Source organism: Pelodiscus sinensis, chromosome 3, assembly GCF_049634645.1.
Source record: "Pelodiscus sinensis isolate JC-2024 chromosome 3, ASM4963464v1, whole genome shotgun sequence".
NCBI lineage: Eukaryota > Metazoa > Chordata > Testudines > Trionychidae > Pelodiscus > Pelodiscus sinensis.
The window spans coordinates 35,922,361-35,945,734 of NC_134713.1; the positions used below are offsets into that span (position 1 = coordinate 35,922,361).

A 23,374-nucleotide genomic window follows, 5' to 3' on the forward strand; every position below is an offset into this window, starting at 1 on the left:
GAATCCCGATGCCTGGGGCAAAGCAGTTGGGGTGCTGCCGGGTTGGTCCCGCAGCCCCGAGGGGCAGCGCTACGAGACCAACCCGGCAGCACCCCAGCTGCTCTGCTGCCGGCTTCCCCGATTCAGCTGCTGGTCAGTTTTAGCAGTAACTGAATGGGGGAAGCCTGTCCGGCTGCCCCAGCACTTCCGGGTTCCTGATGGTGCCGGACCATCAGGAGTCCCGGAGCATTGGATGCCGGACTAATGGAGTTTTACTGTACTTAGAAAATGGTATTGGTATCCAAGAAGATTCTATGGAACAGTTTGGTTCATTTACAATTTTTAGTTCATTTGAGTCTACACTTTTATATATTGCCACTCCCCCACCAGAATGACCTATTATGTCTTTCCAATATATTTTGTACCCTGGTTTGTATTACTATGTCCCTTTGATTATGCCCATTCCCCCAAGTTTCTATGATACATATTATATCAATATCCTCACTTAGTACAGGGCACTCTAGTTCTCCCATCTTACTATTTAGATTTCTAGCATTTGTATTGAGGATGTAAAATCCCAGTTAATCTGTTAACCAACTAAAGCAGGATCTTAGGAGAGAATTCTGTAAATTGCCACACAACTGCATTCTGGCTGGTCCTACAGCAGTGTTCCCCAGCATGAGTGGTGGAGACCATTTGAGATAAATATGTCTCTCTCAGTATTTGTAGAAGTGAGAAAACCAGCCAGGAGCTATGATTAATGTCAAATACTAAAGCTATTCTGAAATCAAAAGCAGAGTTCTCCATCTGCAATTCACTGTGCTTTAGATCAGCTCCATACTAACCTATGTTTAAGAGGCAATGTTTAATTCTTTAAATACAATTGTATATTTTTCAGATTAATACTAACTTATGAATACTCGGATCTATTTTGACTATTCATAAATTAGTATTGATCTGAAAAATATACAGTTGTATTTTATTTTGACTGCTATTAAACTGTTGCATGTCTTGTAATGTGAACACCATTCATCAGATTATTGCTGCTATCTGTTTCTGAGGCTGAACGTGAAAATAATCTAGAGTACTTGAATTCATGAAAGATGTTGCACCTTTCCTCTTGACTCTGATGCATTACAATGAGCCCATCATCCCATGATTCAATCAGTGTATGGTCTACCACTGGCGATTCTAAGCCCTGTCCCTGATCTTCAAATCTATCAATGAGCAAAGGTCCATACCTATCAGAGGCCACATCTTTAGGGCCCTAGCAAATCCACTGCCATGGAAAAATGTATTATGGATCGTGAAACCTGATCTCCCCTGTGAAATCTGGTCTTGTGGGTGCTTTTACCCAATACTACTCAGATTTCAGAGGAGACTAGTGTTTCTAAAACTGGGTTCTTGACCCAGAACAGAGTTGCAGGGGAGGTCACAAGGTTATTTTAGGGGAATTGTGGTAGTGCCACCATTACTCCTGAGCAGCTGGAAAATAGTGGCTCTTGGCTGGGTGCCCAGCTCCAAAAGCAGTGCCTTGCCAGAAGTAAAGGTGGCAGTATGACACCGTATCACCTTTCACTTCTATGCTGCTGATGGCAGCAGCTCTGCCTTCAAAGCTGGCTCCAAGTCAGCAGCTACCACTCTCCAGTTGCCCAGCTCTGAAGGCTGCACTGCCACTAGCAGCATTGTGAAAAGCATGGGTAGCAGTGCTGCAACCAACCTTTCCTCCACTATAACCTTGTGACTACTGCAAAACTCCTTTTTGGGTCAGGATCCCTAAAATTACAGTGCTATGAAATTTCAGATTTAAATAGCTGAAACCATGAAATTATTACAAGTGAGGTATAAGTTAATAAGATATCAGAACAGCCTATAGCAAATTTTTATGTAAAAGGTATGAAAGGGAAACAGACCAAATCAGTCAAACAAAAGGCCTGCTGACATAACTCAAGGACTTAAAATCATGCATGGTGAATAAAAGAATTGTGGAACAAGGAATCAGTGCATCAGAAATTGTCAGAAATAGCTTTAAATGGTGGACAAAATAGTGAGGGGATGGTCTATTCCACCCGCCATTCCCTATTAGGATCTGTAAAGTAAGAGACTTTGGTAGAAAAATTGGTTGCTGGAATGAACTTTGCCAACATGGCTGTTAACCCTCACTGCCACATGAGACCTCAGGCCTTCATTGTCCTGATCCTGAGACATGTCCTGACCAGACCAGGCTAAAGAAAGAGATCTAGTTGACACTGCCATCTATGCCTGAATGCCAAACTCAACCTAGGATATGCAACTTAGTCTCTTCCTTCCTCCCCCACGTGTGTCCTTGTCCTTCCCCACAATATTTCTTCTTTCCTTTTTCCCCCTCTGTCTAATAAGAGACTGGCCTTATGTGGTCAAGACTGTACATTGTGCATTACTGCTGTTTCTTGTGACCAGAATAATAGACTAAGATCAGTGCCCTAAAGAGCCTGATGCTGGTATATGTTTTGCATATCTTAGAAATAAGACTGTTAACGCTGCCTGCGTGTCTCATCAGCAGTGAGGTTGCAAATGAGTCATCTTGACAGAAGCTGCATTTTCTATCCTTGCTGGGGGGAGGGTTCTCTCTAGACTTTAACAATAGCAAGGAGAGTGTCAGCCCATCTCAACTAATTTATTTTCTCAAAAAGTAGAGCTTCTCAAATCTGCAGATATCTGTCTTTGTGGATACAGATATTCATGGATCATGTTTGTAGATTGGATGCTAATACAAATTTCAAACCTATGCAGGGCTCTACCAAAAAGACAATTGCCATCTTTAATACCATATAAAAGAAAGTCCAACAAGAAGGGGATTTTTCTTCTGAAAACTGTCTGCAGCTAAAGAGAAAGGGAAGATGTTAACAATGAAATCTTTATGTAATACTTCACATTTCAAGTGCTTTAACTGTTTTTTCTTTTCTATTACTTTAGTATAAAGTTTAAAGGATGTTTCATATGGTTCAATAAGGTATTGCACAGGCTAAGGTTGCTATATACCAAACTCTGAAACTTGTTTTAAAACTGTTTGAGTGATAGCGGGTGAGTTAGGTTAATGCCTTTAGCCCATGTATTCCATCTAAAGTATTAAAACTCCATCTTGTTCAGCAAACCTCACTAGACAAATATAATGTACCTGAAGAGCAGTTGAATGTTACCATTGAGTTAGTCCTCAGATTCTCAGCTACATTTCTAAGAATTTTGGCAGTGGCTCCTTTCAGATAGCTGCATGGCGTTTGTTAACATCGTCTAGACCAGTGGTTCTCAACCTATTTATGTCCTCCACTTAACTCCCCTCAATCCCACATATCCAGTGTTCTCTGCCCAGATGCCCCTCCACTGAATGGGACCAAGAGCAGAGAGCTGGGGGCAGGGCCAGCTGTGACCCCGAACCCTACTGTGTGAGGCCAGGTGACAGCCAGGACATCGTGGTGTTTATCACACAACTGAGCTGGGCCACTGTTGTATGCTATCTAGGTCACAGGTTGAGAACAGCTAGTCTAGACTAAATCCTTTAATTTGATTGATTTTTTTTTTTTTTGTAATTTTGGAGTTTGGCACAGCAATTTCAGATAAGAATGTTCAGATTAAGGAGGAGAAAAATTACAATCAGTGTACATGCTCTCTCAGAAAACATTGCTTAAAGTAAATTATGAATTATGTGCCCTTTGCAGTTGTACATGGGTAGCTTTTCTAAAAGCTATGGTGAAAAGGGGATCTATCCCATGAACTGTAAGAAATGTGACTATTTTATTATTCTTAGACTACGTGGATTTTTCTCAGAAGCCATTTGGTAGTAATCTCAAGAATACAATATTTGTACAGTACACTGAAAATGTATGTCTCAATTTGAGCTAGTAATGGGAGGTTAATTAGTGGAACCTTATGTGTACTTCTAATTTTCTTTTACTTTTATGCTTTTTCTCTCTTGCACTGTTATTTCATAAGGCATAACTGTGATGCTACAGTCTTTCATAGAAGAATATCTAAAACATGTTTGGTTTTGTAGTCTTTCCTTTTAATGTTTTTTTTTTTTTATTTTTAGTTGTTGCAGTTAATTGCAAAATCACAACTAACTTCACTGAGTGGTGCAGCACAGAAGAACTATTTTAATATTTTGGACAAAATTGTACGAAAGGGTATGTTATGGGTTCATTAACATTGAATATATTGCTTTTCTGACTTTCAGCTAGTTTAACTATTTTGAAAAAACATGTTTACTTAGTAGAAATCTAATACACTTTTAATCAGGTTCTCAATATTGAAGAATATTATTCAGACAATTTATAAAGTCAAAGAAGACATTATTCTTCATGGTCAAAAGTTCTTTGCTCTCTTTTACTATACTATACTCCTTATCCAATCTGAAAGTTCTTAGTTCAGAACAAAACCATTCTTTATTAACCTGACTACTGTGTATGTCTTTATTGAAAACATTTACATCATGAACTAAAACACTTTTAATCCAAATTTGCCAAGTTGTCCACAGAAGTATGCAAGAAAACACAATTATTCCCGGTATGTGTCATAAGAAAACTGGGTCTTGCATGGTAATGTTGAAAAATGAATTTTATAAAGTTGACCATTGTATATTTAATACTGTCTGTCTTGAAAATAGGAAATCTATTTGAAAAACTAAGACATAGCATTAATTTTATTAACACGTGGCATGAAATGTTGCACTGATGCTTTGATAGCGGTATTGTTTTCAACATTAATCTTGCACCCATGGGACCTGCCAGAGCAAACTTCTTTGTGGAATCATGACATGCAGCTTAGTGATAGAAATGTAGCCGTGTTAGTCTGGGGTAGTTGAAGCAAAATGCAGGACAATGTAGCACTTTAAAGACTAACAAGATGGTTTATTAGATGATGAGCTTTCGTGGGCCAGACCCACTTCCTCAGATCAAATAGTGGAAGAAAGTAGTCACAACCATAAATTGTATCCTTTGGTATATATGGTTGTGACTACTTTCTTCCACTATTTGATCTGAGGAAGTGGGTCTGGCCCACGAAAGCTCATCATCTAATAAACCATCTTGTTAGTCTTTAAAGTGCGACATGCAGCTTGTAAGTGAACCCACTGCTCGGCTGTAGTTTTGAGTTAGCTCAGGTAGGGGAATGTCAGTTTGGTGTTAAATCTAAAAAATCAACAGTATCTCTCATTCTTTTTTTTTCTAGTTTTGGAAGACCAACATAATCCACGCTTAATCAAAGATCTTCTTCAGGATTTGAGTTCTACCCTCTGTATACTTATTAGGGGAGTAGGGAAATCTGTATTGGTCGGGAACATCAATATTTGGATTTGCCGATTAGAAACTATCCTTACGTGGCAACAACAGCTAAAAAATCTTCAGATGAACAAGGTATATTAAGTTTGTTAAATCAGTATTGGGAAAGAGGAAGAAGGTGCTTTGAATACTGCCTTTTGGTTTGCATAGAAGCAAAGTTTTAAATGTCTAAAGCTATTTTTAATTCATTAGTCATTTTGTACACAATATTTCATACAGGTATAAAATTAAAGTTCAGGATTGTTTTACACTCAGTATTTTATCCTCTTTTTTGTGGTGAGGACCACAGTAACTTTAAACTTTAGCAACACACATTAACAGACTCATGACAGATGTTCAGAGACTAAATTTTCTGATAGTCCAATCATAAATTTCAAAACTGATAGCTCTCAGTTGGCCTTACTCTGACTATTTAGATATAATAATTCTCTTACTAAGGAAACTCAGACCTGAAATCCAAGATTAGAGATGGACTAAAAAAAGATAATTGAAGTAATGATTCCAAAACTTTGCCAGCCAGCCATGAAAATAGGTAACTCGTGGATTCCTGGAAGCTTTAAAAGTTTGGATATGGTTACAACTTTTTTTTAAAGCATACAGTACAAGATGGGGGGGCAGAAGGTTAGGAGAGCAAGCAAGCAGAGGTATTGAGAGACTTGGGGGTAAAGAAGAAAGGAGAGGCAGTCAGCTGTAGACTAGGGGTATGTCTAAACCTACATTTCTTTTTCAATAAAGGGACGTAAATTAGACAAATCGAAATTATAAATGAAGCCGGGATTTGAATTTCCTATGCTTCATTTGCATAATCAGGGCTCAACAATCTATGTAACCTACTTGCTCGTGGTGAGTAGATTACAACCCGGAAGAGCCGGGTTTGGGCGATCTGTGCATGCGCAGAATGGTGGCTGTGGCTTTTTTCGAAAAGCTGCTGGTTTACAGGATCTTTCAAAATGAGGCATTTCTGTTGAAAGATTCCTGTCTTGACAGTGGTGTGTGGTGGTTTTGTGTTTTGTTTTGTTTTTTGAAAAGCGGCTTTTCAAAAAAATGCCGTGGATGCCATTACGCAAATGAAGTGCAGGAAATTCAAATCCCGGCTTCATTTACAATTTCGATATGTCTAATTTACATCCCTTTATCGAAAAAGGAATGCAGTTTAGACATACCCTAGGAGAGAGATTCCCAAATATTTTTACCTGTTTCCTGTCTCTTGCATCTGCTAGCCCCCTCCTCTCTCTGGTGTGCACAAGTTTAACTCAAGGCAGAGTACTTAGCCCCCTGCTTACCTAGTAAATGAGAAACATATCATTCTCCATTTTCTAATATTAAACATATACAAATTAAGACTGAATGTATATTAAGATATCTAATTGTTTAAATACATGAATATAGATGCAGTGTCTCTCTCCTGGTTAGCAAAAAGAAGTACTGCATTTAGTGTAAAGTCTATATTTAATTGCAAATCAACATGTCAACAACCAATAAAAAAATAGACCTTTTTTTAGGAAAATAACTAAAAAGTACCAGCGCAAAGCATATTATATCTTAATCATTTAAATCTACCCTGAAGCAAAGTCAAAAGATCTTGGCAGCAATAAACTAATATAACTGATTATCTAATATGCAAATTTGCTTACTTGGTAGGGAGCAGCAGGGGAATTTTTTTCTTTAACTTTTGACTTTATCATTCTGCCCTGAATGAATCACAACAAATTTTGAAATAGAAGATAGATCACTCTGAAGAAATGGGACATTCAGCATTGAAGATGTCATGTGGCCAACAAACCAAAACACCATCGTGGCTTGACAAATGACAGTTGTTTGATTTGTTTTCTTTGTATCTGCCACTAGAGTGCTTTCGCTTTAGGTATGTGTTACAAATGCAAGATTGGAATCATTATGTTCACAGATGCCTAAGTGTGATCTCTCTCAAACTCTATGCAAGATATCACTACAGAAAGTTATATTCTGTAAGCAAAACTAAATGAGTTTAATGAACTAAATTATGGCATTAAACTAGAGCTGTCTATTATATCCAGCCATCCTAAGAAGTGCAGCTGTTGTAATACCATTGAAGAGAATGATGCATAGGCTCTCCTTCACATCTGATCAGGTCTACTCAGTGAGGCCACTGTTATCTCTCTTGCACAAACAACTGACAGCAATGCTAGCTCTATATAGTCCCTAAGGCTCGTCTACGCTGCGGAGTTATTTCGGGATACTGTCAGTATCCTGAAATAGCTGTTCCGTGTCTTTTGAGCAAGCCCGTTATTTCAAAATATAACAGACTTGCTAGTCCGACGTCCCTGCAAATCTCATTCTGCGTGAAGTAAGGGATGTTTCAGAATAGCGTTCTATTTTGAAATTTGGCACTGTGTAGACAGCATCAAATTTTGAAATAAGCTATTTCAAAATTAACTCAAAATAAAAAATTGCGTAATTTATTTTGAGCTCTGGGTAGAGTGTAGAGCCCTAACAGTGTCTTTTAGGCTGTGTCTAGACTACATCCCTTTTCTCAAAAAAGGGATGTAAATTAGACACTTCAAAATGGCAAATGAAGCTGGGATTTAAATTTCCCGCACTTCATTTGCATAGTGGCAGCCGCGGGGGGTTTTCCAACACGGTGCTTTTTGATAGAAAAATGGCAGTTTAAACAGGGATCTTTCAAAAAAGGGTTTTATTTTCGAAAGATCCCCGTTTAAACTGCTGTTTTTCTATCAAAAAGCCCCGTGTTGGAAACAAATGCGGCTGCCATTATGCAAATTAAAAGTGGGAAATTTAAATCTTGGAGGGATAGCGCTCTTCCATTAAGTTCAAATAAATTCAAATAGAGGAAAGTGAGAAGTACTTTTTACATTCCCCTACTGCAAGGAAGAGACTCTCCCTAGCCCCCACCTTAGGTTCTGCTGCACAGAGACTATAAAAGAGGACTCCTTTTGGTCACCCACTGTATATTCTGATCTCCTGTAAGTGTGACAGTGGCAGTATTTCATCTGTTGGGGAGCTCTCTACAGAGGTGGGATTTGTCTTACTCTCTTCCCTCCAACTCTTACATTCCAAATCTATTGCACATCCTGCTTAATAGAATAAGAGTGTGTATACACAACATCCTAAACTCAAAATAATATACACAATTTATACTATGCTGTTGTATGTAACTTTTAACTAACTTTCAGATTCCATATTTTTGGATAATTTTGTAATCCTTGAATTAATTTGCTTTTAATTTCCAAAGCTTTTGCATCAAAATCATAACTTTACATTCTCAGAATTATCACTCACTTTACACGAGAAGAACTAAGAGCTGCAAAATCACATTATTCAACTTCTGTTCCTTGTGTTATTGAAAATTAAACAACAAACTTGCAGAATAATCTTAACAAATACTGAAAATAAAATGATCAAAATATCAAACTAGCAAAAATACTCATGTGCAAATTTTTTCAGGGAGCACGCACACAATTTAAAATTATATCATTTAAATTAATAGGTAGCAGGTTTTAAAAAAACAAAAGTATTTCTTTACGCAATGCACAACCTGTGGATCTCCTTGCCAGAGGATGTTGTGAAGACCAAGCCTTTAGCAGGGTTCAAAAATAACTAGATCAATTCATGGAGGGATAGGTTCATCAACCAGGCTGGGTAGAAATAGTTTCTCAGAGGCTTGAAATGGGTTATAGAAGAGGAATCACCTGATGAATGCCTGTTGTGTTCATGCCCTCTGGAGCACCTCGCATTGGCTACTGTCAGAAGACAGGATGCTGGGCTAGCTGGACCTTTGATCTGACCCAGTATGGCTGTTTTTATGTAATTATAAATTATAAAAAAATATAATTCTAAAAGCTGAGGGGGAAAAAAAGTGAGGTAGCTTTATTGGTGTAAATGTAAAATTGAAATCTGTATTTATAAATTAAACTAATAATTCCATGCAGTTAAAAGTTAATTCTTATTTTTCAGCAAGTCAGCAACGGTCTCACACTCAGCGACCTCCCTCTGCATATGCTGAATAACATTTTATACAGATTCTCAGATGGCTGGGATATTATTACACTAGGTCAAGTGACCCCAACACTATACATGCTCAGTGAAGACAGGCATTTGTGGAAAAAACTTTGCCAGTACCATTTTGCAGAAAAACAGGTAATGAGAGAGAGAGAGAGAGAGAGAGGGAGGTGTGTGTATGTAATCTAATACTGTTTTGTCACACTGAATGTAGATGATCTCAGTATAAATTCCTCTGTGACATTTCTCTTGCTTTAATGTTGAACTATGGCACTATGAGTAACAAGAAAATACTTTTTCAGAGGTGGTGTCTACCCTTGGTTTCTATTGATTTCTGCGAGAATTGTGCTTTGTAAATCATCCCAAGAGATTTCATCTGGATGTTTCCTATGCGTGGGAGGGATGGAGAGGTAGTGTAGGCAACGTCTACACTAAGCTTTTGCTCTCCTTCATATTTTCCATCCTTCCTGCCAATTGTGGCAAATCTGAGTCTTAAAGCTTTGTTATATGTATGTTAGATGCCAAGGTGCTTCAAGCTAAGATGGTTCATTCATTCCACAAATAGCCATGAACTCCTAGATTACATTTCTCTGCCTGACTATTTTGTGTAGATTTTCTTTTTTTGGGAGGGAGGGGTATACAAGTAACTTTTATCAGGCCTGCAGTAGTTTCAGAGTTCACCTAATAACATTGAGATCCCGTGGCATTAACCTACCCATTCTTGAAACACCCATTAGTAGGTGTATATGTGTACACGTACACTGCTACCTTTTAACATGCAAGGCTAACTATTGAAGATCTGTTTTTCCAAACAACTGTCAAGAAAATCTAAGTACAGGTTGGAAGTGAATCAGAGTACCTCTTTCTGCTAACTTGGGTGAACTCTAAGGCCTTGGACACAACTTACCAAAATTAACCCTACTTCCACCCTTAATAGTCAAAGAGGAGAACAGTGTAAAACCTTGTGGCTGTCCATTCATGAATTTATACACTGCACTAGTAAATTATTTCTTAAATATTGAATATGTATACAAAATAGTGTACACTTTTCATTATGCAAGTAATTCTGGGATTCTCGAGATCTAGCAGACATGAGATTGGGGGAAGTTCCTGCTTTCTGAAGATTTGAAAGTGGTGCATTCAAGGTAGCACTCCTGCAACTATCAATCAGATGAGCTGAATAGAAGTTGTTCTCGTCTCATTAGGCTGAGCTAATACAATTGTAACCCAGGTTCTTTTCTCTGAGTATAATCCCACATTATTATTATTACTGGTTGAACCCCTCTAGTCTGGCTCCCTTGGATCCTGACCGCTGGCAAACCAGAGAATTTGCCAAACCACCAAAGGTCAGTATTGTCTAGCAACATTACCAACATTTGCACTGCTTGCTGGGCTCTTAAAAGACGTTTAGGGGTAAATTAGAACTTGTCAGAGCTGTTCTCCACTCTGGCCCTCAGAGTGCAGAAGGTGGGGGCCCTCAAGAGACCTTAAGTACCTTGCCTTTATAGTCTCTGCTCACAAAAACTCCTCAGAGTCACGGTTTCACTGACTTTGTGAGGTAGCTGCCACCATCAAGTGATTTAATCCCTAAAAAAAGGGGGGAGAAACACTTGGAATACTTCCTAAGGTGTACCCCAATCTCTTTTGCCCTTATGGGGGGGGGGGGGGGAAGAAACAAAAAACACAGAAAATAAACTGTGTCCATGATTGCTGACCTCTCTCAGTTTAGGCAGGCAAACACACAGAACTCCTGTTACTTTCCAGGACACAAGAATCAAATCATCGCCTTAGAAAAGGTGTTTTTTATTAACAAAAGAAAATATACATGATAAAGCATACTTGTTGCTAGATGGTACAGAGCAACTGAGAAAAGAACAGATTAAAACAGAGAAAAATGACACATCTGAGCAGTAGCTCACATATGGCGAGTGGGAGAGGGAATACATGATAGATTCACACAGAAGTTTAACCAAACAACCAAAACAAAGAAAAATACCCTGATTGTGACTAAATATACACTTTTCCCTTATTTACTCATGATCCCTTCATATCCCAGTCCACTTTCATGCCCCAAATTTCTTGGCGGCATTGTAGTCCTGCCTGAATGTGTAAATATATACCTGCTGCCATTTTCTTTGTGCAAGTTTTAAGACAGGAGTTGGGGGCGGGGGCGGGGGGGGGGGAGAGAATGATTTGAATTTTAAATTTCAGCATTGTATCCCATTAGTTCTTCTTGCTCTCTTCCAACAACATCCTTAGCTACATGAGTTTAACTCTTTAGTCCCCAAGTGCTGGTCAGAACTCCTCCTATCCATCACAGAGCTAAATAAGAGCATAGGGCACTGAGAGTCAGGACTAGTGGCTGTGAACAAACTTTATAGGACCACAGGAAACTTGGCCACGGCCATGACAAATGATCATCTGGCTAACTAAAATCATGTCAGAGTGGGGATGTTGCCGGACCAGAGTGTGCCAGATTAAAGAGGTTCAACCTGTACAGGCAGTCCCCGGGTTACGTACAAGATAGGGACTGTAGGTTTGTTCTTAAGTTGAATTTGTATGTAAGTCAGAACTGGCGTCCAGATTCAGCCGCTGCTGAAACTGACCAGCGGCTGACTACAGGAAGCCCGAGGCAGAGTTGCTGTGCCCTGGGCTTCCTGGAATTAGCCGCTGATCAGTTTCAACAGCGGCTGAATTTGGACGGCTGGGACAGAGCAGCTGGGGCGCTGCCGGGTAGGTCCCCGCAGCGCCGCACCTCAGCGCTGCAGGGACCAACCCGGCAGCACCCCAGCTGCTCTACCCCAGGTGTCACCAAGTTAGCCGCTGCTGAAACTGACGAGCGGCTGATTCCAGGAAGCCTGGGGCAGAGCTTATTTCCTCTGTCTTTAGACTGTAAACTCTTTGGGGGCAAGAATGATTTTATTGACTATACAACATTGAGCTCATTGTGGGTCTTAACTAATTTAATAAATAAATGGTGATTAGCTCACATTGACGTGGCACCTTGGCAAAAGATGAAAAGGCAGGGGAATAGGTAGTATCCAAAGGCCAGGTTAGGAGGGTAATGTGGTAAAAATGTGCAGGAATAAGAAGAATGATAGCTGAGAAGTAGGCAGGATGGGGTTGATCACCTTGAATTTGATGTATAAGACCAGAGAACTGCCACCCACAGAAGTAGCCAGTGGCATTGCGAGCAGTGAGCCCTGCTAGCTGGGGCGCAGAGGCCTGCTATAGCCAAAGTGAAACCAGCCTGGAACGGAATCCCATCAGCCCAAAGAAGAGCCTGAACAGGGGATGGACAGTCCCGCTGCCCAAAATGGGGCCGGTAACCCAAAGAGGAGCCACACCAGTAGGCTGGGGTCAATGCACTGGCCGGGAGAGCTTAAGGTCTTGACCTCCCCTGGTCCAGCAAACTCCCTTGTTAGGGACTGCTCAGATCCTGATGGTCCTGGACCAGGGAATCCTAACCTGTATAAGGATCTGAAGGACTGTTGCTTGGAAAAATTAGGCAGTACATTTATCCACATGCTTTGTACCATGCTTCCAAAAAAATATACAAAGTATGTGCAAGTAAGCCCAGTATGCATTCATTTAAAATTAAAGAAAAGCATTATTTAATTTTGAGAATAGTTGTGTAAAATATCTTAAATTTGGAAAATACGTAGTCTCCAACTGCATTTACAAGGTCTAAAGCCTTTGTTGCTTTGCCTGTACTTTTACAGAGAGTCTCTAAAACTGTGCTTTTGGAGTTTCAAGTTGATACTCCATAAAGCTGTGTATGAGTTAAAAATATTTTATAATTGGGACTCTTTCGTGCTAATATTCTATATTAAACCATTCTTTTAGTTTTTATTGTCTTGAATACTTTCTGCTAATTTAAAGAAAAATATTAATTTTATGTCCAGTTCTGTAGGCATTTGATCCTGTCAGAAAAAGGTCACATTGACTGGAAGCTGATGTACTTTGCACTTCAAAAATATTATCCCATAAAGGAACAATATGGAGACACGCTGCATTTTTGTCGACATTGTAGTATTCTGTTTTGGAAGGTGAGAACTGGAAATGTGTAACTTAACATTAAAAAATACTTTTTTTTCAGTAGCTAACTCTACATAGTTGACAGGGGAAATGCTAGAATTGTATAATTGTGTGCCATCTTAAGTGGAAAGTAATCGGGCTTTAAATCAAGCTGTGTGGTCACGTAGCTTGGTGGTGTTCCAAAAAGGGATTCAAAAGTGACAAAATGAGAATTCAGAAGTTCAGTTCTGCAGTATATTTAGTGATAACATCTGCACCAGTAACTGATATTCTGTGCTTGTACATTGTAAAGAAGGAAGAGAAGGGTGTTACTCCCCCAATTTCCAGCAGCCTTTTTGTTTAAGTACAACTGTAATGTACAAGTGCTCAGGAGCGATGGGGAGGCAGGCAGAGGATTAACTTCCACATTATGCCATCTAATAAAAAGGGATCAATAGTCACATCTTACCACATTATTTCTATAGCATGATTACTAAATCATGTATGACTGTCTCATGAAAAGCATTGAAGAACGTGTTGGAAATCATCTTTCTATACATGCATGTTGTGTTTCCCTTATCTTGCTATTTAAAAATAAGTACATTCACCCTTTAAGAAAGATTTTTGTTTCTCTATGGTAATCTGCTTCTTAACTCACCTGACGTCATAATCCTATTTTGGTTGAACGTTCGATGGTTGGAAAAGTGGATTATAGTGCAATTTGCAAGCCAAAGACTACCGTAAATTAAGATTTCAAATGGCAAAAAAGAAGCAAGAGTTGCTTGGAAACCTTGAAAAGCCTTCTCCTTAGAAATCATTTTGCTTTAATACATTGAGTTTTTTCCACTTACATGATTCTGAAATTCTAAAGACATGTGAACGCAGGACTGTATACAAATTTGTCTGCACTTTCCTCCCTCTCCTCCCAAAGAAGATAATTCTTCCTGTGTGACCATAGGTGTTCTGCGTGGCTTTGTAATTTGTCCAATGAGGCGTAATAGCATGCATGCCAATAACAATGTATGAACCGTGTCATTCTGAATTTGAATATCCATATTATCTTGACTGTAGCCACAAACCGTAATTAAATCGGCAATATAAAAATTTACATAGCCAGTATATGCTTCTGATTTTTAAAAAAAATCTGGACGTCTTATTAATACATAGCTTTTGCACGTCTGATAAAGGTTTGCTAGGGAATAAGTGCCCCTTGAAGAAGACTCTGTAGGATACAGCTTTCTCTGAAAAATGCAGCTGGTTGTATGACCATGTAGTTATGAGAGAGTTGGATTTTAGTTCTTTCTAATTTCTGAAGTCTGAAGGCTTTGTTGTCAAAGGTATTCCTGTGTAAAGGGATAGCCTGGTATTGACTTTTTGCCTCCATTCAAGTGTTTGCTCCTATTGTGATTTGGGGTATGGTGCATTTAATGCTGGGAATGACCAGGTTCATGGTATTCCTAAAAGACTAAAACTGAAGTTAAGAGATCACAAGGATGAAGCAGAAATGCCACACACGTGGTAGAATAGCTAAATACTAAGAATTGTTGAGTATTCCATGCAAATGTACTTATTCAGTCCTTCCTCCTATTATAGTACTGAGTGCTGCTCTGCAGATCAGTTCCCAGACAGGGGTAGCAATAATTTCTGTGTGGCACTGGCACCAGTGTTTGCGGTTGCAGGACTTCATATATAGAAGTGAGTTGTTTGTTTGGGCTGATGGTGGATTTTTATAACTTTCAGATGGGAACAATTTAAAAACTAAGCTGAGTGGCTTTAGTTTTCAGGCTCTCGGGAAAAGCAAATATGGGAATGTGACAAATGTTCAACTTGCTAAAATACAGGTTGAACCTCTCCTAGTCTGGCACCCTCTGGTCCAGCAACATCCATGGTCCAGCATGATTTTAGTTACCCAGATGTCCACTTATCATAGGTGTAACCAAGTTTTCTGCAGTTCCATAAAATTTGTTTACTGCCATCAATCCTGGTTCTCAGTGTTCTGTGCGATTATTTACCTCTGATTTACCCTTAAGTGTCTTTTAAAAGCCCAGTAAGCAGGGGAAGTGTTGGTAATGCTGCAAAACAAAATTGACCTCCTGTGGTTTGGCAAACATTCTTGTTTGGCACTGGTCTAGTCCAGAGGATGCCGGACTAGAGAAGTAATTACTGACGTTTGCCTGTAGAGGAGAACTATTTTTTTTCCTCTATGCAAAGTGATTTAACTGCTTGGCTTAGTGCTACTAAATCTCTTTTTGGTGAGACTTTTTATTCTTGTGTTATCTTATGGTGACTAGGTCAAAGAAGGGTATTGTATTTTGTTCAAAGGATACTGAGGTTTATTGGTATCCTGATTTTATGATGGAGCGGATTAAAAATTCACCTGCGAGAGGGGACACAATGCATCATCTTGCATGTTTTGCTTTGATGTTTCCAGTTCCAGTGGAATGTGGTTATCATGGGAGGTCATAAGAATGGCTGCACTGGGTCAGACCAAAGGTCCATTTAGCCCAGTAGCCTGTCTGCCAACAGTGGCCAGCACCAAGTGCCCTGGAGGGGGTGGACTGAAGACAATGATCAAGCAGTTTGTCTCGTGCCATCTATCTCTAGCCTCTGACAAACAGAGGCCAGGGACACCATTCCTACCCCTGGGCTAATAGCCTTTTATGGACCTAACCTCCATGAATTTATCTAGCTTCTCTTTAAACTCTGTTATAGTTCTAGCCTTCGCAGCCTCCTCTGGGTGGGAGAGGTCCTATAGGTAGTATGTGACAGTCTCATCAAGATGTTTGATGAAAACCTTTAATCCAAGGGAAGCAAGAGCAGGAGGCAGAGTATCAGGCCTCAGTTGTGGCTGAGCACACATTCTACTGTGTTCTGAATCTGTAGTAGCTTTTTTTTTAAAATTGATGGCTTCATCCTTGGAGGCAGAAAATTACAATAGTCAAGTTTGAAGTTGACAGATGTGCCAATCACTGGACACCATGGCTAAATCTGTGTAGGTTTCCTACTATCTGTGAATGAAAAATAAGCTTTATGGCATGCACAGGACCAGTGGTCACTGAGGTTCTGAACTAGAGCGATCTCAAAGCAGTTGTTAATGTCAGTCAAGCTGGGAGAATGTGTCCAATGCAAAGGTGCTGTAAAGTTGGGTATCTTCTGTGTATTGTGTACCTTCTATTATTTACTCCTTCAATTGGGAATATGGCCAGTGTACTCAGGTTAATACTTTTTTTATGTAGGAATTGTAGCAAGATTGTTAGTGACTCAGAATCTGACTTACATCTTCCAAAGGATGGTAGCTTGAGCAGAACATACACGTACACCCCTTCAAATGTGGTGGGTTATTGGTTCAGTAATTAATCTGAGGGAAGAGAGCCATTTATTGAATTACTGGGGGCATAGATCAGTGTTCATGCTGAACTCCCTATCAGTACCTGGCCCAAACTGGGGAACCTAATGATGCAACCAGAGGACCAATTTTAGTGATGAAGTCCTGGTCACATGTCACTGGAAGCATGTTGCACGCATGCTCAAATGACTGAATTACCATTCCAGTACTATGACCATTCTTGGGCCTGCTGTTTTGAGGGACCTAGTACAAGTGATGTGTGCAGAATAATTAATTCATTACACCAGATGCAAATTCAGTAATCTTTGACACCATGATCACTTCCATAGCAACTGATTATGATATCAAATATGATTATGACTTCAGGTGTGGAATAAGCATGGATGTCTTCTGAGATTAGTGATAAAATACAGAATTTATCTCATCCACAACATTAGAATATGAACCACATCCATGTCTTTTAACAAATGTTTAACATTGCTGAAATAACTGGAGGTGTTAACTTCATTTCTAAATAGACTGATTTCTACACTATACCTGGCACCTTTGTTGGCAGAGATGCCAAAGGCTTGATCAGCAACAGAGCCTGACTTGCCTCCTTGCTCTGATCCTTTCATAAGCTTTTTAACCCTAAAAAGGGGCACTCAGCCAATAGAAATGAAACCTCTGTTCATGTCATCTCTGAGATGATGCACTCTTTGGAAACAGCTATATTAACTGGAAAAAGAGGTATATTAATTTAAATATATTAATGGGAATAAACAACTGTTAAAACCACGTACTACACTGGATCTTAACTTGGTGTGAATAAAATGCATACAGTACAAGGGTAGTATCTGTACTTATCATGTATTTTTTCCCCAACTGAAATGTGACCCTCTACAATTCTTTTGGATACTTTCAAATCTAATCTAAATTATTCTGTAATTTTATAATTTGTGTATTTTTTAAAAGGAAAAATAGTAATTTTGAATTTTGGGGCAGAGGTGGAAATCTGGTAAGACATTTATATTTTGTTAAATTATATATTATTAATACGTACTATGAAGAATATAAAGAGAGAGTTTTTTAATTGGATATCATTATTTTGAAAGCTAGTAAAATTTTAAAAGTTAAATTTTGACACTCCACTTTTGTTTTATAGTTGCTTTCCTATCTTGATGTTTTTGTCACACAAGAGACACATAAAGGAGGCTGGCTTGACTAGATGGAACTAGTGAAATTGACTATAAAATTGTTTTCAAATACAAACAGTAAAGAAAATGATCTCAGTTTTCATTTGTAATTCATTCAGTACTAGTCATTTTATCTGCTGTTTTTATAACAATAATAGCTTTTAAAAACCTTCAGACAACAGTGTGTAGGATATTTTTTTGGGGTGGGGACTGTGTTCCTTTAAAACAGGGTGGGGTAATTTAAGGCCTGGGGGCCAGATTGAGCCTTTGGCTTGCTTAGATCCTGCCCTTGAGGCTTAGGGCTCCCCCTCAGCACTGGGGAGCACATGTTAGCACTCCAACCCTCCGCCGCCTCCCCTCCACTGTTCCCCTGCGGGGCTGGAGCACACAAAATCTACTAGGGCCCGCTTAGGCCTTGGTGTACAAGAGGAACATGGGGAGTGTCTTTCTACTTCTCAGTCAAGGGCCTCATCAGTGAGGGGAGGAGGTGTGTTGTTGTTTGCTTCTTTTGTGTGCGTGTGTGTGGTCCCCAATTGATTTTTTTTTTCTGTGGGTCGGCGGCCCTGGCCCTAAAAATGTTCCTAACCCCTGCTATAAAACAATCATAGGAAACGTAAATACAGCAATGAAGCCATTATGAACTATTTCATAGGAAGTGTGGTGATATAAAAACATCCTGTACTCTTAAATATTAAGAGGAAATTATTATGGTGCACACTCATCACCTTAACTGACATTTTGAGAAGTGATTTTTTTTTAAGATTGTTCACTTTTAATATAGACTAAATATGTAATTACTCAGTGGAGTAAAAAAGCTGACATATAATACTAGGTGATGCATTTTTGTGAGCATGACTTTGTTCATATCATAAATCTTCCATGTTACTATGTGGTGTCACCAAGGAGAGTAAATTTCTTCCACTAACTGGATGATATATTTCAGCAGGTCTAGAGATGGATATGAATGATGGAGTATTTGTCCCTCTTTAATAGTAATTTTTTCAATGGTAGGCACATCATCGAAGTACTATGCAGTGACTAAAAGTTATTTTGAACAGATAGTACAATCTAGTGCTTGTTCTTACTTCTCGAGGTTTAATGTTGTCTTATGTGGGCTTTGTCTCCCAACAGATTAAAATACTCTAGTGCAGAATAGTCCTGTGGCAAATAATTAATAATTACTAAATTTCTTACTCTAAATGACAGCCACTCCAATAAATCTTAATGTTTCTCTCTCTTACTTTATTGCACTCCTTCCTGCTTCTTCCTTCATGATCCCAAAGGACTACCACCTTGCTTTGTTACTCAAGGTATTTCATGTGTGGTTCATCCCTACTTTAATCTGTGCTGGTTCTGTAATGTTGAAGTGAACAAGATGTTAAACTTGTAATTTGTTTGTTTGTCATGATCAGCTAAGAACAAGCTATTCCTGCAGCTGTTGACACTGTTAGATACTAACATCTTTCAACTTCTGCTTTTGCACCCTTTGTTGTTATGGCTATTTTTATTGCAGTGTTCCCTACTGTACTGTTTCAACTTAAAAGACTACATTCAGCTAGCTGAATTAAGCAGGTGCTGCTGTCAAACTCAGAAGGTTATATGCCCTCTTACGCTAAGGATGGATTTTGCAAAAAGTAGGCAATTTAATGATTGTTTCCACATTCTAATGGAATAAAATTCCATATTGAAATCTAAGAACAATAAAGGAAACATCACAAAATTCTCTCTCTGTATTATGAAACAAAGGCACTGAAATTGCTTTTACTCCATTGAATAATTTAATTACACTATAACCTGTTTTACTTGAATACTTTTTCCAAACAGCAAATTTTTAAAAAAATACCTCTTGTGATTGGAGGAAAAGGAAATTATCACATTGCTTTCTCAATGAGACACACATTAGAGCACTATAGGCCCAGGGTTGTCATGGGGACATCATAATTTGCAATTAAGCTGAAATTTGAGGAAGAATACAATTTTATATTTGTCATTAGGTATTCCTTGTAGACAGTACACATTTTCTTTTAATGTACATTTATTTTGATCTAATTAAACAGATTTATTGAAACTTGATTAGAAGTGAATCATTATACATGAGCAAACTTTTAAACAAATAATTCTCAGGAGCATTCAGAATCACCAGTTGATGTGCAGTGCTGTACCTAAAAAAAACCTCATATAGCTCTTCAACTCCATAAGGTTCTCCTATAGTAAAATCCAGATTTTAAAAAACCAAAATGGATTGTAATTGAGATTCTTCAGGCTTTTCTTCCTGACTGAAGAGAAGAGCTTGGGAAGGTGTTTTCCTGCTGTCATGAAGAGGTATACAGATACCACCTGGCAGGCTATGCCTTGAAATTACATTTAGAAAGTCTCTAAAGGTGGAGTGGTCCCAGAAGCTGGGAAATGAGTTCTGATGGCAGTGGGGAGAAGTTGGGTGCTAGTAGATTACAGTATCTGATTTCCAGGGAGAGAGACTACTCTGCCACTGTAGTTTGCAAAACAGGTGGGGAACCTTCCCCCCTGCACTGCCCCCTCCCCCCGCCACACACAGAAAACCTATCAGGGGGCCACACAAGCAAAAACAAACGCTTCCTCATGATACATTTGCTCCCAAGATAGGATTTTTTTGTTTTGCTTCCCTACTCACATTCAACTTGCTATCCACTGTGCTCCAGATCCATGGGAAGAGGGGGTTCCAGGTTGGGGCTACTCCTGCAGCAGGATGAGCCTGCACTCATGCTTCAGTCCTGCATGGGGGGGGGGAGAGTAGTCATGGAGACTTGGGCTTTCCATCCTGTGGTGCGGAGTAGGTTCTCCACCCCTGTAAAAATCTTTTTCAAGAGAGTAAGTGAGGTTCAGCTTTCATATGTTCTGAACCCTTGGCATCTTCTCTCTTCACTCTCTCTGAAGCCAATTCAGTTAGGGACTTTATTGTTAGATGTTCAGTATCAAGCTGTGTCCACACTGCAGGCTTATTTCAGAAGAAGCATTTCTAGAAGAGACCTTCCGGTAAAAGTTCTTCCGAAAGAGAGCATCCACACTGCCAAAGCACGTTGAGAAAGCTATCTGCTTTTTCGAAAGATTCACTCCATTCAGTGTGGATACTATCTCTCATTTAATCTGTAATTACTATGACAGAGTGGCCACCAGGGCACCTTTGCTTTTTCCTCTTTCCTTTTCTTTTGAAAGAACTCTCTCTTCCCCATCCACACACGCCTTTTTCCGAAAGAGCTCTTTCGGAAAAAGTTGTCTTCCTCCATAGAATGAGGATTACCAATGTCGGGAGAAACTCCTCTTTTCTTTCGATTCACTTTCAAAAGAAAGTGGTTGCAGTGTGGACGGAACTAAGGTTTTTTTTTAAAAAGGCCATTTTTTTCCGAAAAAACTCTGTAGTATAGACATACCCTCAGGCTTAATTTTCAGGCTGCTAGCAAAGAAGGAACATAAATAGATCTTTTGTTTTAAAATCTCATTTATTATTTTTTTCCTTTAAATCCAGAGTAGGGTATTTTTTTTTTTTATAGTGTGAGACTCTTCCTTTCTAAAGTTTCATGGGCCCCAATAGAAATTAAAGTCCCCCGTTTAAAATGAATATTTCATCCTTAGCTCACCTTATTGTGCCAATGTATTGCAGTAGTCTTGGAACATCCTATATCAGGGATGCCATACGTGCTTCCATATCTAGTTTTTAAGGAATTCAGAGCTTCCATTTAAGCTCTTGCTTTCTGTGAAATACAGTTCCTTTCTCTCTCTTCCCTCCCTCCCACCTATTGAAATGTCGTCATGGAATACTTCATTGCCGGAAATAGTGTGTAACATTAATGGTAGAGGCTGTGCGACTTCTTTAATGTGTATTCACCACCTTTTGAGCCTTCCTTGTGGTTGCACATAGCAAGTACATTAAAAAGCAGATGCTGTCCATGACTTTCTGAGTGATTATTTTTAAGATATTTACTAAACTCACTATCCAGACTTGTTAAAGACTTTGAGCTCGCTGCACCTGTAGCATTTTGGTTCAATAATGGTTGTTATAGGTAATGAGATGTGCGCATTACATCATACAATTAACTCAAATCCTAAATGTTTTCAGCAATACAAAAGCCTCATGCTGAGGATAGGCTCTCAGTAACATCAGTTTGAAAGCAAGAATAAATATACCCACATAAGAATGAATGCATTTTGGGCCACACCACTGTAAATATATGTTACTGTTGAACCTACTGGTCATTGCTGAATATAATTTTCATATCTTAGTTAATTTCTTAGCACAGTGCCCAAAGAGCACTTTGTTCAACATGAGTCAATGGGAAAGCATTGATGGAGCCTTTCAACTTGAGGTCACCAATTTAAACCTTGACTAGTCCAGTATTGATCATAAGTCAGAGATGAAAATGCTGTGTCCAAAAGCAACTAGTGCTCTGTCAATCATTGTTCCAGGGTCACAATTGGCTACATGTTCAGGAAAAGAGAATTGGATGGATGCAAATTACATTCTCCTCACTCCTATTACAAGTGCTCTGCCTAGAACAAGGTCCAGTGCAGTGTTAGAGGATTGCTTTGTTGCCATTCTTTTGAGTGTTTAGGGAAGTTGTTTTTGGAGGGGGGAGGAACTAGGGGAAAATACAGTACAACAGATGTCTCTCTGTGGCAAGAATGAAGAGGTCCACTGTTACGAAAGCGTGTACAGGCAGTCCCCGAGTTACGCGGATCCGACTTATGTCGGATCCGCAGTTACGAACGGGGATTTCTCACCCCGGAGGACTGGAGCGGCGGGACGCCTGGTCCCGCCGCCCGCATCCTCCGGGACGAGAAAAGCTGCTCCCCGTTTCCCTGGTCTGCTGGCGGAGCCAGCAGACCAGGGAGACGGGGAGCAAAGCGGCGGAGGACCCGGGGCCGGACCCGCGGCCGCTTCCAGATCAGCTGGAAGCGCCGCGGTCCGGCCCGGGTCCTCCGCCACTTTGCTCCACGTCTCCCTGGTTTGCTGGGGGGGACGCAGCTAGTGCACCCCCCCAGCAGACCAGGGAGACGTGGAGCAAAGCCGGGGGCCTGTGGTAGAGCAGGTGGGGCACTGCCGGTTGGTCCCGCAGCACTGCTCCTTCGCGCTACTGGACCAACCTGGCAGCACCCGAGCTGCTCTGCCCCAGGCGTCCCCAAGTCAGCCGCTGCTGAAACTGACCAGCGGCTGACTACAGGAAGCCCGAGGCAGAGTTGCTCTGCCCTGGGCTTCCTGGAATCAGCTGCTGATCAGTTTCAGCAGCAGCTGACTTGGGGACACCTGGGGTTCTTAAGTTGAATCTGTATGTAAGTGGAACTGGTGTCCAGATTCAGCCGCTGTTGAAATTGATCAGTTTCAGCAGCGGCTGAATCTGGATGCCAGTTCCGACTTACAGATTCAACTTAAGAACAAACCTACAGTCCCTATCTTGTACGTAACCCGGGGGCTGCCTGTATTTTAAAGTGCTAAATGTATACAAACAAGTCTTTGCTAGAATATTTTAGACTTGATTAATCATTGAAAATAATGAGGGTATGACTAGCATTGT

The 23,374-nt window shown here is 39.8% G+C and overlaps 1 protein-coding gene across 7 annotated transcripts in view; it reads left to right on the top strand.

Moving 5' to 3' along the window:
* The window catches only part of FBXO25 (F-box protein 25), a 68,170-nt gene that overhangs the window by 41,071 nt on the left and 3,725 nt on the right, over positions 1-23,374 (top strand). For 4 of the 7 annotated variants that reach the window (XM_006130970.4, XM_025188607.2, XM_025188608.2 and 1 more), the window contains 5 exons: positions 4,046-4,139; positions 5,182-5,366; positions 9,246-9,428; positions 13,196-13,339; positions 19,112-19,138. In XM_006130970.4, the coding sequence (XP_006131032.1) occupies positions 4,046-4,139; positions 5,182-5,366; positions 9,246-9,428; positions 13,196-13,339; positions 19,112-19,138 (633 nt within the window). Of the gene's footprint in view, positions 1-4,045; positions 4,140-5,181; positions 5,367-9,245; positions 9,429-13,195; positions 13,340-17,797; positions 17,920-19,111; positions 19,139-23,374 lie in introns of those variants that run through there. The other 3 variants (XM_025188609.2, XM_075923570.1, XM_075923572.1) reach the window with 3 other exon arrangements.